The sequence below is a fragment of the Phoca vitulina genome, unplaced genomic scaffold, assembly GCF_004348235.1.
Source record: "Phoca vitulina isolate PV1807 unplaced genomic scaffold, GSC_HSeal_1.0 scaffold7, whole genome shotgun sequence".
In the NCBI taxonomy this organism is placed as follows: Eukaryota; Metazoa; Chordata; class Mammalia; order Carnivora; family Phocidae; genus Phoca; species Phoca vitulina.
The window spans coordinates 44,494,156-44,508,045 of record NW_022589710.1 but is presented as its reverse complement, the minus strand read 5'-3'; the positions used below and the strand labels follow the sequence as shown (position 1 = coordinate 44,508,045).

The 13,890-nt window shown below is 48.8% G+C and overlaps 1 protein-coding gene across 1 annotated transcript; it reads left to right on the top strand.

The window, feature by feature from the left end:
• Positions 1-149: 149 nt before the first annotated feature.
• On the top strand, positions 150-13,772 carry FAM161B (FAM161 centrosomal protein B). The gene is made up of 9 exons (XM_032405542.1): positions 150-287; positions 2,580-2,902; positions 3,854-4,404; positions 5,875-6,221; positions 6,820-6,947; positions 9,019-9,183; positions 9,424-9,523; positions 12,043-12,185; positions 13,159-13,772. The coding sequence occupies exons 1-9, from the start codon at positions 234-236 to the stop codon at positions 13,295-13,297; spliced, it is 1,950 nt and encodes a 649-aa protein (XP_032261433.1). The 5' UTR covers positions 150-233; the 3' UTR covers positions 13,298-13,772.
• The last annotated feature ends 118 nt before the right edge of the window (positions 13,773-13,890 follow it).

The following is a 13,890-nucleotide window of genomic DNA, read 5'->3' as shown; positions in this document are numbered from 1 at the left end:
AGCCGGAAATAGAACGCGCGAAGAGTAGGCCAATCAGAAAACGATCCTTGCCAACTTGGGCGGGGAAGATTAGAGGCTCCCTGGGAAGGGGGACTGGGTCAGGCATCCGCCTGGGAGCCAATCAGAGGCCAAAGCTGGAAAGGGGCGGAACCTGATCGCGTAGCTAGTACCGCCACCGCAGCCAGCGCGTAGCCCGCTGCTGTCACCGCGGCCTTCGTCTCTGCCTCGGGGAGATGACCATCGGGAGGCCTCCGGGAGCCCCGGGCGGCGCTCAGTGGAGCCGTCAGGTGAGGAGAGAACGAGGAGAGGAATTAGGGCTGCGCCCCGGAAAGGAATCTCTAAGAGAGGAAACTGTTTGACGTTGCCTTGGAGACAGACGGCAGGGGCGTGTCGCAGAGGGGCGTGGGATTAAAATCGGCCGCCTTTAGGGACCGGCAGGCGGACTCCCTAAGGGGTTGAGCCTTATGTCAGGCCCTTCATCGAACCCAGCGATGGCCCTCGGTTTTCGCTTATCCTGTCAACTACCCTAGGACTGATAGAACGATGTTGTCCCCATTTTGTAGAAAAGAAAACTGAGGCACAGAGAGAATAAGAAATTTGCCACAGTGGGGCACCTGGGTGGCTCAGTCAGTTAAGCGTCTGCCTTCGGCTCAGGTCATGATTGATCCCAGAGTCCTGGGACTGAGCCCCGCATCAGGCTCCCTGCTCAAGCGGGGAGTCTGCTCCTCCCTCTCTCTCTGCCCCTCCCCCCACACGCATGTGCTCGCTCGCTCTCAAATAAATAAAATCTTAAAAAAAAAAAAAAGAAATTTGCCATAGAATCCATACAGAAAGTAGATTGGTGGTTGCTTAGGGCTGGCAAGGAGGGAAGGGTTGGAAGGACTAAGCGAAATAGAGAGTGACTGCTAAATGGTATGGGCTTTCTTTGGGGTGATTGAAATGCTCTAAAATTGATGGTGGTGATGGTTGCACAACTCTGTGAATATACTAAAACCCATTGCATTGTACTCTTTCAGTAAGTGAATTGTATGAATTGTATGGTGTCTGAATTATATCTCAATAAAGGCATTTAAAATTTTTTTTCCCAGGATCCCATGCTCCTCAGTAGCTGCGCAAGGGCTGGAGCACATACACACGTTTGACTCAGAATCCAGTGTTCTTTTCAGTATTAGAGCTGGACCTTAGAGAATCATCACCAAGTGTCACCTGGAGGCCTGTAGCAGCCTACCTCCAACTGATTTCTAGATGCAACCAGTCATCTTATCCAGTCCAATCCCGGCCCCACACCTGGTTCTCTAAGGATATCTCATACCACTGTCCTCCAGCCACACTGGCCCTCCTTCTGCCTCTCCAAGAGCCAAGTTTATTCCTGCTTGAAGGCCTTTGCATTTGCTTTTCCTTGAACCCAGAACGCTCTTACCCCAGATCTTAGCAAGGCTGGCTCCCTCTCATCAATCAGGTGTGAGTCTAAAACTCCTCTGCAGTGAGAAAGTAAAAATCAGCCCAGGACTGAGAAAGTACAATGCAGACTGTAACAGACACAGCTAAGGTGAGCAGCCAGATTAGCAGAAAACAATGTTTCTCCCAGGGCCAAAGTGTACCTGCAAAAAGACTAAGACCCCCTTCTAAATGATGATGCTTACCTATCAATTACTTACCCAGCCTCCCTTTGTTCTAGTTACCTTTTGAATAAAAATTGCTCAGTCACTCACTTACTGAACTGTGCCCTCTTCATGACAGCATCCATCCAGATCCTCAGAATCATTCAAGATAAGCCAACCCTAGAAAAAGCCCTTCCCCCACCCTCTTACTGAAAGTCCCCACCCTGCAAGTTCCCTTAATTTTTCATGGTGTACTCCAACAAATTAATAAACCTAACTCTGATTATAGATACTGTTCCTAGTGGTCTTTATCTGATGGGCTTTTATCAACAGAAAAGCTTCCCCAAACCACTTCATCACTGTATAATCTCTCAACTTATGTCTTTGATTGAATATATTGTCACCTTATATGGTCTGTCTCCCTCTCACTAGAACGTAAGCTTTGTGAGTAGGGACCTTGTTTGACTCATTCTCAGCCTAATGCCCAGTGCACATTAGGTACCAAATAAATATTTTCTAAATGAATGGAGTATTTAAACCCACTTTCTGTGACATTGTTCTTTCGGCTAGACCACATTGTTCAGTTAATCATTCGTTCCTAGTAACGGGGCAGATGGAATCTTAGATAGAAATAGGAGGAAAGCAGAGGTGCAGGAAATAGAAGATTGGCAACAAGTAAGTAAAGCCCAACTAGGGCAAGGCGCAGGGTGTGGCCGAGGTCTGGTGCGCTTCCTGGAGTGCCGGGGACAGAATGCGTGCTGCAGAGTACTCGGTAACTGCTCACCTCTTGCTCCCTTTCCCTGCCCTTCAACCAAGCGCACCCCATATACCGATTTGTGAAATTTCTTTAAAGTAAGGAACACATTTTTCTTCCTTCCCAGTCCCTAATGCACAGAGACTTACTCAAAGTGAAATTAATGGTTATGTTTTGCGTAAATGTGAAATGATAGTTGACCCGTTTATTCTATTTCACTGTAGGTATTTCCCCCCAAGTCCTCCTCAGACTCGGATGCAGAAGAGGAGTTGTCTGGGGATGGGCTGGTTTTGCCCAGGGCTGGCAAACTGGATGACTTCCTTGGCCCAGAGGACTTGACGCTTTCTGAATCTTCTGACTCAACTGGGAGCTTTTACGAGACCCTGGAGGTACTAAAGCAGAAAGGCAGGTGGTGCCTGTTGGAATCCCTTGATCAGTCTGACCCAGACAGTGGTGAGAACTTCTCCGAAGATGACGAGGACCTGGAGAGTTTCTTCCAAGACGAAGGCAGGGGGAAGCCACAGGTCCAGTACCCCGAGTCTCCGAGGTAAGGCACTGCAGTTCACCAGCTGCTTCATGCACAGCTCTGGCCAAGTCACATCATGACTCTGGGCCTCATCCTCTTCCCAGTAAAGCAAAGACCACTTCTGCAAGTTGTCCCTTACCCAGACTCCAGCTCAGAATCAGCCTTTGGAGCCAAACATGTTCTGGTTCCTACCCAGCCGTCCTAAGTCACTTTGGGTTACCCTAGTCACTGGAAGCACTGGAATTGATTAAAGGGATGTCTTTCTCACTCCCTCCCTGAGAATGGCAACAAGGTACATTTACCTTGGCCAAGCCCTGTTATATGCGTGTCCGCTGCATTTATATGATATTTAATATTTATTTTCTCTTCCCACTAACCCTGTAAGTAGATATTATTTTTGCCGTTCTCCAGATGAGGAAATAGAGGTTCCAGGCAAACCCTGCTAAAGGTCACACGGCTGGTAATTGTTTGAAGCAAGATTTGAACCTGGGTCCAACTCTAAAGCCCTGCTCTGTACCATTGCACTGTTCTCCCGCCCATATGAAAATACTAGAGTGCAGGGCGCCTGGCTGGCTCAGGCGGTGGAGTGTGCAACTCTTGATCTCGGGGCTGTGAGGTCGAGCCCCGGGGTGGGTGTGGAGATTACTTTAAAAAAATAAACTTTAAAAAAATAAAATCTTTAAAATTTAGGAAAAAAACCAGAAAATATTAGAATACAAAGTGGCAATTCTTGAATCAGTTCTGAGAAAAGACTTCCTAACGGGCTGCTAGATGGCCTGAGGGAAAGGAGGGAGGCCCAGCTGAGAGAGGCACAGGCTCAGAGGCGAGGTGGGGGGGGGGGGGGGGATGCTAGGCTGAGAAGCCGGTTGTCACCTCCTGGGAGGGAGGACTGGGGAGGAGCCGGAGGAGGAGCCAGCCTCCAGCCTCCAGTGTCCTCCACGTGTCCTCCACGCAGCTGCTTTCTCCCCCCAGGTGTGGCCCCACAAGGCGCTGCAGCTCGCTGAGCAGCCTTCCGTCCGACGACCCCAAGGGTCAGCCCCCGCCACCCTCAGGCTCCAGGCCTCCCTCGCAGCACAGAAGCCTCAGCTCCTGGGCATCATCCATCACCGTCCCTCAGCCATTCCGCATGACTCTGCGTGAGGCCCAGAAGAAGGCCCAGTGGCTGGCCTCCCCTGCCTCCTTCGAGCGGGAGAGGAAGCAGGCCCAGCGGCAGGGTCAGGAGGAGGCCGAGTGCCACCGGCAGTTCCGGGCGCAGCCCGTGCCCGCGCACGTCTACCTGCCCCTCTACCGGGAGATCACGGAGCGCAGCGAGGCCCGCAGGCAGGCAGGGATCCAGAAGAGGAAGGAACTGCTCCTCTCCTCCTTGAAGCCCTTCAGCTTCCTAGTGAAGGAGGAACAGAGAAAGGAAGCCGCTAAACAGAGGGAGTTGGCCGCCACAGCCAAGGCCAAGGTCCCCAAGCAGAAGGCCACCAGAAGGATCCCCAAGTCCATTCTGGAGCCAGCCCTCGGGGACAAACTCCAGGGTAAAGACCCCCCCACACACACACCTTGCAGCCTGCTGCCTGGGGGCCACCAAGAGCTGCTGTGGGGATGTAGGCTCGGGGGTCAGCCTGGCTGGGAGATAAATTCATTGCTCGGGAGGACCGGCCTCCGGGCCACGCTCAGGGCAGGCCACGGGGTAGGGCTGGCTCTGTCTGTGCCGTGGGGAGCCCGGGCACGAGCGGGCCGTGCGAGGTGGCGCAGCATTCCCCAGCTCGGTCCTGTGAGCGCTGCCAGGGAGACACGGCCCTCGGCCGGCTTAGGACAGTGCCGCCGCCAGCTGGCCCTGAGGCCCGCTCCCACCCCCCGCCCCCCGTCCTGGTGAGGTGCACATTCCAAGAACTGGGGTTCGGTAAAAGGACTCAGGCTTTACTCGTTCAGTAAGGTGCCAGGCCCTGTCTGGGACAGACAGACATGGAGTTGGTGGACACGGGAGGAAGACAGGTACTAGATAACAAAGCTACAGATGTGAGGGGTCTGCAAGGATGAAAGGCTTGCCCCTCACAGAGCACAGGACAGGGACCTAGCTTCGCATGTGGTGAGGCGGCGGGAGCAGATAGGGAAGGGCCCTGGGGGAAGTGAGCGCTGAGGCGGACCCTGAAGGATGGGAAGAGGGAGGAAGAGTGAGCCAGAGAGAACAGCGCGGAGGTCAGAGGCTGCTGAGCACATTCAAGGGACAAGGGGCAGGAGAGAAGAGGGAGAGGCGGGCCCGGGCCACACCTGGGGGCTTGTAGCCGTGGGAGGAAGTTTGGACTTCATCCAAGGGCACTGGGGGGGGGGGGGGCACTGAAGGGCCCTAAGTAGGCTGGCTCCGGATCAGATCTGCGGCTCGGGAAGATCATTGAGGGGGCGAGGGCTGGGCCTGGAGGGATGTTGGTCTGGACGCAGTTCAGCGGAGAGATGGTGAAGTTAGCAGCAGGGACGGTGAGGAGAGGCCAGACTGGAGCACGCTTGAAGAGCAGAGACCGCAGAACTTGGGACTGACCAGAGAAGGCAGGCAAGAATGATTTGGGCAACAGCGTGAGCCTCTGGGTGGATGGCGGGGACTCGCCCTGAGCCGAGGGGGACCTGGGAGAGGAGGGGTGACGGGCCTGCCCCTCCAGCTCCGCCTTGGAAGAAGGACCCACAGAGAGCGCTCAGTCCGTGTCCATGGTGGCTGCCTCACAGCCTACTGGCACCTGGCAGCCGTGTCCTGGCCAGTGTTTATGAACGAACTCTCCAGAAAAGACAAAGCAAGCTGATCTGTAGTGTTTGCCATTTTCCGTGGTCTAAGTACACCTCTCCTGGCCAACGCGGAGCTTCCCATGTGATGTCAGCTGGTACCCGAGATTCCTGCAAAGCTGTCGGTCAGCTCCGGCACACCACTGCTAGTGTTTGAGGGAACATTCTCCAAACCTTTAGGGATGCAGTGGGGTCCCCTCTCTCCCGTCACCTCCCTGACTTTTTCTCCACAGAAGCAGAACTCTGCAGGAAAATTCGCATCCAGATGCGAGCCCTAGACATGCTCCAGAAGGCCTCCTCCCCTGTCGCCTTCTCCGGCGGCCGGCCTGACCCACAGCCTCGCACAGCTACCCGAACCCAGAAGGAAAAGCTTGCGTTTCTGCACCCTGACTTTGGATTCCAGCCTCGGGTGAATCCTGCCGTCCCTGACTACGAAGGCCTTTACAAGGCCTTCCAGAGAAGAGCTGCCAAGAGAAGGGAGGCCAGGGAGGGGACCCGCAACAAGCCCTTCTTGCTGAGAACCAGCAGCCTGCGTGGCGCTCAGCGGCCCAGTGATGCCGCCACGTCCGGAGGGAGGAGGGTGAGAGCCTGGGCAGGTGCAGGAGGGGCAGGGCCCGGGACCCAGCGGACCAGCCAGTCTCAACGGGAGGCACTTCTCCTGACATTTTCCTCTCTTTTTTTTTAAAAAACCCTGGCTCATTATAGAAGACTGATGATGAGTCATTGACCTCTATCTCTGAAACTAGTAATACATTATATGTGAATCAATTGAATTTAAATTTTAAAAAGTTAAAAAAAACCAACACTGGCTCAGTTGTAAGCGCCACAATTCCTATAAACTTAGTACCATAAGAATACTTTCTTTCTTTGCCTCCCTAGAGGGAACTTTTCTAAAGGAAATTTGCAGAAATAAATCCAAGTCTAGAACATAGGGAGTTGGGACCAATTGCTCACGTCCCTATATCAATTCTAAAGAACTCTTCTCATCTGATTTTAAAACTTTAGGATTGTTATCCAACTTTAGGCCTGGTAATAAACTCATTACTCTTTCTCTAATCCCAGGAAAAAAAAAAAAAGATTCTTGGTCTGACTAGTCCTTCACTGAAATTGAATCCTAGTTAGAATAGAAACTAGTCACACATTGTTGTCCCATCAATACCAACCTTCGTTTCTTCCAGGACTCTCCACAGCCACCAGCCACACCCCTGCCAAGGAGTCGTTCTCTGAGTGGCCTTGCTTCCCTCTCTGCCCACACCCTCCCTGTGCACATCACGGACATCACCAGGAAGAGGGAATCTGCAGTCAGGTGAGTGGTCGGGCTCGAGATCTTGGCCCAGGATCGAGATCAGTGGTCAGCGCCTGGGTCTTGACCCCGATGCTAGAAACCATCCTGCTGCTGGGCCTCCTCTTCGGTTATTAGAGAGACCTATAGGGGTGGAAGGGAACTCTTTGAGCGGGACGGGAATACACGTAACCCTCTACACGTAGTGCTGGAGAACACATGGCCATCACTCAGCAGATAGTCAACTCTGTGCCAGTCACAATGGCAAGGCTGGAGATACCTTATGGAACCTCTAGTTTATTATCTAGTATGAAATACAGAAAAACAAAGAAGTTACCATATTTTGCAAGAAGTGCAGTGGTGGGGGAATACAGGGAAACTTGGGAGCACTGGACAGCCTGGGGTAGGGGTCTCTTTAATAGATCTCTGAAGAATGAGGAATTAGCCAAAGGCTGGAAAGAAAGAAGATTCCAGAGAGAACAACATGGCGGAAGACCCACAGACAAAAGAGGGAGCCATTAGGAACAGGAATGCAGAGGCGCATGGCGGCAGGTGGCAGACCCAGTCACAAAGAGGGCATCCACCGCACAGATTTGAGATTCTGTGAGATTCATCTTTGAGGAACTCTCAGAAGTTGGTTGGGAAGCAGGAGTCTCCTTACTTTTTAATTCTTTAACTGACCTGACTCTGTCATGGTCCTGCTGTCATCAAACCAGCACCCCAGCAAGAGCTCCTCCACTAGACCTCTGAGCTGAAGTCGGCAGGAAAGGTCGTGGTAATCCAAGCAGCTGAGCTCTGGGAGAGGACTAGCATCTTAGTGCTTTCCTGTGGGGCTCACAGAGGAGAACACGGGACCTACTTGGCTCTTGAGGACCCACAATGGGGATCTTAGAAATGTATTTAGAATCCAAAGGATACTCCCTTCTTCCTCAAATGTCTTAGAGCGACTAAATGAAGGCTAAATGCATCAGTATCTTGAGGCCCCAGTAAGGTAGGCCTTAGGAACCAGACGCTGGCGCCTCTAGGGGATGTCCATTATCTGCTTCCCAGCAACAGGGAGTTTGATATAATAGCAGACTCAGCTTTCATGCCTTCCTTCCTAATCTGTTCATTTGAATGTAAATAATCCAAATGCAAGAGTCTTTTTTTTTAATACATCTTTTTAATTTTTTTATTTATTTTTAAAATTTTATTTATTTATTTGAGAAAGAATGAGAGAGAGCGAGCATGAGAAGGGGGAGGGTCAGAGGGAGAAGCCGACTCCCCGCTGAGCAGGGAGACCGATGCAGGACTCAATCCTGGGACTCCAGGATCGTGACCTGAGCCGAACGAGGGCTGTCACTTAACGACCTGAGCCACCCAGGCGCCCCAAATGCAAGACTCTTGACTGTTGTTTCTTTTGGTAGAAACTCCCCATAGTACCTTGTCAAATGATACTTAGACAAACTAGGTGCTGTAAGTTAACCCCAAACTGTGCATGGAAAGAGGCCTTTTTTCAGTTCTCTGTGAAAATGCAGATTTCTATTCCCAAGGGACCATGACCCCAGGTACCTTCCAGTCCACCCTTTACAGCACAGAGGTCAAGTTGGGAGTCAGACATCCTGGTTCAAATCTTGGCTTTTCCACTGGCATGCTGGTTGGCTTTGAATAAGTGGCTTACCCTCTCTGAACTTCAGTCTCCTTGCCTATAAAAGGAGGGGCTTACAGTTCTTACCTCATACGGCAGTTATGAAGATAATGGATATAAAGCACTTGATTCCTTTATGCTCTTGGTTCAGAGTAGGTAGCTCAGCAAATGGCAGCTCTTAGAATCATTTTGTTTCCAGACAGGCCAGAAGCCTGAGTGTAAGGATATTTTAACTCATATGTTTTTCAGTTCAATTAATGAACTTCTCCTGGGGCAGAAAATCACTGTGTCCATAGTGCTGGGAAGGCTTGTTCTGCCAATCTCAGAATCCTATTCTTTCTGAAATGCCAGTGTGGTAAATCACTCCCTTCATAGAAAACACCATTTTACTTTCCAGAGAGGTTACTAAGATTGCTTTTAAATATACTCAAGTTGGTCATCTGTATGGTTTTTGCGTCCTCTCTTTAGAAGTTCACTTGAAAAAAAGGACAAAGCAGATGAGAGTACTCAGTGGTTGGAGATGCACAAAAAGAAGTGTCAAGCGATGTCTAAATCCGTGACCTTGCGTGCGAAAGCCATGGATCCCCATCAAAGCCTGGAGGAGGTGTTCAAAGCAAAGCTGAAAGAGAATCGGTCAGTGTCCTCCATGTGTCAAAGGGTGTGCCTGTCTTGGGATCCAACAGATCATTGGCCTTGAACAACGGCAAAATGGAGTTATTAGAGTAGACTCCTATAATTGCACACAGTCCAGGATTTTGCTAGGCACAGTTAGGAATTTACAATGTCCTTGGGAATTACTCTGCTTAATTGGAGTGAAGGGTATTTCAGATTGGAAAAAGACAGAATTCATTCTAAAAATCTTGTTAATTCCAGGAACAAAGACCGTAAAAGAGCAAAAGAGTATAAGAAAGAATTGGAAGAAATGAAGAAGAGAATACAGACAAGGCCGTATCTCTTCGAACAAGTTACCAAGGTAAAACTAAACCATCATTCACTTTCTTTCAGTCTTGGATGAAAGGGCTCTTAGAAATGATGGAACAGTTTATTTTTAAAGATTTTATTTGTCAGAGAGAGAGAGACAAAGGGAGAATACAACCAGGGGGGAGGGTTTGAGGGAAAGGGAGAAACAGACTCCCCATTGGGCAGGGAGCCTGACTCAGGGCTCAATCCCACGCCCCTGGGATCATGACCTGAGCCAAAGGCAGATGCTTAACCGACTGAGCCACCCAGGCATCCCAATGATGGAACAGTTTAATATCTGGGTATTAATAACATTTCCTGGAGGCTCAGAAAGATTCTAAATTGGGCCTGTTTTATTAATTACCATCCCACCCCCCACCCCCACCCCCAATAAGTAGTGCAGTGGTGAATGTTGCTTGGACTGATTTCATCCGAGACTGGACTCCAGAGACATCTATTGGAGTATTTCACTTTCTGGAGTGTTTGCTACGGTCTAGCTTTCAGTTTGAATCATGGTAAGGCTAGATCCCACATACCCAGGGACAGTTTGGCTGTGTCAATGAGATGATCTTTAACTTACTAACATCATCTCTCCCCCTGCAGTGCTGGTCCCCTGGGCATCCCCAGCCTCTAGAGCTGTGGCAGACACATTTATGGGTCTTCAGACATTGAGATGCTCACAAGCACCCCATAAAGCCCTTTTCAGATTAAGTGGCTTTCAGGATGGAAGAATCATTTTAAGGTGTTCTCTAGACCTCTCGGGAAGTTGGACCCAGTTGAGATCTCTCCCTAAGGAAGCTCTGGAGCTATCTGAACAGCCTTAGAAAGGCCACCATCCCTGGAGGTTTTGGGTTGTATCAGACTCTGTAGATCCTTCTTCTCTCCAGTTTCAGAAAAAAGTTGGGGTTTCCTAGTGACCTGATTCCAACTGCTGGACATTATCTCCATCTTACAGCCAGTGTGTTATGTAGGCATTTCCCAGGTACACTCCTCCCACCCCCATACATGCCACACACAGACTCACACATGCTGGACAGTCTTGGGTTTACTTAGCAACTTGCATTGTTCAAAATCTCTCATAATGACCTTTCTTCTTTAATTTTTTCAAGCAAAGCTCACTCTCTGATCTCAACAGATGTTTCACCACTCTAGGAAAAATACAAAGTGCTCTATATGATTTTGCTTAAATCAAAACAAAAAATAACCTTTTTCTGGTCCACGTGCAGACCATCTATCCTGTTAAGAGTGTTACTAGTGGGACGCCTGGGTGGCTTAATCAGTTAAACGTCTGCCTTCGGCTCAGGTCATGATCCTGGGGTCCTGGGATTGAGTCCGGCATCGGGCTCCTTGCTCAGTGGGGAGTCTGCTTCTCCCTCTGCCTGCCGCTCCCCCTGCTTATGCTCTCTGACAAATAAAAATCTTAAAAAAAAAAAGTGTTACTAGTGTAGTTTATTTCCTATTTGTTATATGTTAGTGGGTTTTTTTTTTTTTTTTTGATATCTTAGTGTTCATGATAATGGTTTGGTTGTTTTTATTTTTTATTTATTTTTTTAAATTTATTTATTTGACACAGAGATACAGCAAGAGAGGGAACACAAGCAGGGGGAGTGGGAGAGGAGAAGCAGGCTTCCCGCGGAGCAGGGAGCCCGATGTGGGGCTCGATCCCAGGACCCTGGGATCATGACCTGAGCCGAAGGCAGACGCTTAACGACTGAGCCACCCAGGCGCCCCTGGTTTTTAAATCTTTTTTTTTCTTTAAAGATATTTATTTACTCTAGGGACACCGAGGTGGCTCAGTCGGCTAAGTGTCTGCCTTCGGCTCAGGTCATGATCCCAGGGTCCCGGGATTGAGCCCCACATCGGGCTCCCTGCTCCGCCAGGAGCCTACTTCTCCCTCTGCCTGCCACTCCCCCTGCTTGTGTGTGCTCCCTCTCTCTGACAAACAAACAAACAATTTTTTTTAAAAGATATTTATTTACTCTAGAGAGAGAACACAAGCAGGAGGGGCAGAGGGAGAGAGAATCTCAGTTGACTCTGCACTAAGTGTGCAACTGGACTCCCGGGGCTCAGTCCCAGGACCCTGAGATCATGACCTGAGCCAAAACCAAGAGTTGAACGCTTAACCAACTGCACCACTCAGGCGCCCCTGGTTGTTTTTAAATCTTAAAATGTTTTTTAGTCCATTTTTTCATCTGAGTCTCACTTGGTCTTCCAAAAATCTAAATCCTTGCTTCTCAAAGGTGTGGCTCCCAAATCAACAGTTGGCATCTCCCGGGAGTGTTAGATGTACAGAATTGTGAGCCTTATCTGAGACCTACCAAATGAGAATTTACATTAATAACAAGATCTTCAGGTAGTTCCTATGCACTTTAAGGCTTGAAAAGGCTCTAAGAAATTTTCATGCACACCAGTGCCCAGCATTAATGGGGAGTTGGGGTAGGGGGCAATTTTAGGCATACAGATGAAGCAAGTGATTTAGAAGTACCTGGTAATTCACAAGACAGCTCCAGCAGATTAATTTCCATTCCACAGGACCTTGCCAGGAGAGCCGCAGAACAACGTTATCGAGACACCCTGCAGCAGGCTGGGCTGGATGAAGACTTTGTGAGGAACAAGGGTCAGGGCAGCCGGGTTGTACGATGGCGGGAGCAGTCAGAAGTCCGTGACTGTCCCAGGTAATCTCAGATGCTCCTTGTTATCCTGCAGCTCTCAAACTGCCATCCCTTGTAATGCCACCACCCGTATTATTTTGAGATCACAATCCTGTATGTACAGAATACTAACCCAGAGATCTCCACATAACACATTTAAAATGGGAGAATAATGCAGTTGTAAATAAAATATAACTATTGTATATGAGGTGTAGATTCCTTCAATTTGAAACAGATCATTTTTCCAATTCTAGTTACAGGGCCATCAATCAAAAGTATTACTTCACTTTTGAAGAACAAACGTATGTGTGTCTGTGGGTGTAAAGGCGCCCCCATGTATATTTTTACTTACTATAAAATGATAAAACTATTTTTCTAGCACTTTTTATTTTGTTTGGATAACTGAAGGTAAAAACCTATATAGAGCCACAATAAAAGCTATACTATCCTGAACAATCAAAGCCTTTCTTTTCCCCTCAGCATGGTCACCACGGCTTGTTAAAATCTAGCACTCATGGGGCGCCTGGGTGGCTCAGTCGTTAGGCGTCTGCCTTCGGCTCAGGTCACGATCCCAAGGTCCTGGGATCGAGCCCCCCCCCATCGGGCTCCATGCCCCGCAGGAGGCCTGCTTCTCCCTCTCCCACTCCCCCTGCTTGTGTTCCCTCTCTCGCTGTGTCTCTGTCAAATAAATAAATAAAATCTTTTAGAAAAATAAAAATAAAAAAAATAAAATCTAGCACTCATTAAAAACGTAACTCATTAGCAGCACCCCGCCATTGGTAAGTGAAGGGGAGAAAAGCATAGTATCGCCATTACTCTCAACTTTTGTTTCTTAAATCCTAACGGCCCCTCCCCTAATTCCTATCCCAGTTTTCCCCCTAGAAATTTCCCTTTACACCCCATATAAAATAATGAAAATGTTGAAACCATCCTTAAGCCTTACATAATGCTTTAATTAAAAACATTTTATTTCATAATGCTTTAATTTATTCTGTAGCACCCATGAAACTACAAAACTCAGCACCAGAAATCCACAGCAGGATTTAGAAGAATCTCTACAGCAGCCTACAAGCCCCAAGAAAGAACTGGAAGAGCTGTCTTATGAATTGCTAGATAATTTCAAATCACTTGCTTAATCAGTAACACTTAAAATTACTGCTTTTCAGTATTAACCAGCTAACTTGGGGTTGAGTCAAGGCAAGCAAAACTTGGCTTCTGAGTCATGGCTACTCTTGGAGAATGGGGAAAAGAGTAGTAGCAGGGGGATAAAAAAGCAGATGACAAACAGGGAATGAATGGTTTAAGTAAATCAAAGTGAACAACCTCAGGGCAGAGGGATCAGAGGTGAGTTAAGCATTCTTGCTTTGTGCCTCCTACTTTAAAAAAAAGGGCACAAGCCCAAATGCCTAACAGAGGCTAGTTAGGAAACAAAAAGAGATCACATGGGCTGGGTATAAGATAGTAGGAGACAGTAGAGACTAGAGTCTCTGCTAGAACACAGGCCCGGAACTGCCACATCAAGTGAGCTTTCAACAGAAGCCAGAAATTTGCATGTTGGCAACTAATTTAAAAATTATTTAGAAATATTGTGTGGGTAGGAAGGGAAAAATGAAGGGGGGGAAATCGGAGGGGGAGACGAACCATGAGAGACTGTGGACTCTGAGAAACAAACTGAGGGTTCTAGAGGGGAGGGGGTGGAGGATGGGTCAGCCTGGTGATGGGTATTAAA

Bases quoted from the DNA above. Each gene is read 5' to 3' on its own strand.
- FAM161B (XM_032405542.1), top strand. From the start codon at position 234: ATGACCATCGGGAGGCCTCCGGGAGCCCCGGGCGGCGCTCAGTGGAGC. The intron at 2,903-3,853 runs GTAAGGCACTGC...TTCTCCCCCCAG, and splicing joins CAGTACCCCGAGTCTCCGAG to GTGTGGCCCCACAAGGCGCT. The intron at 9,524-12,042 runs GTAAAACTAAAC...TCCATTCCACAG, and splicing joins TCTTCGAACAAGTTACCAAG to GACCTTGCCAGGAGAGCCGC.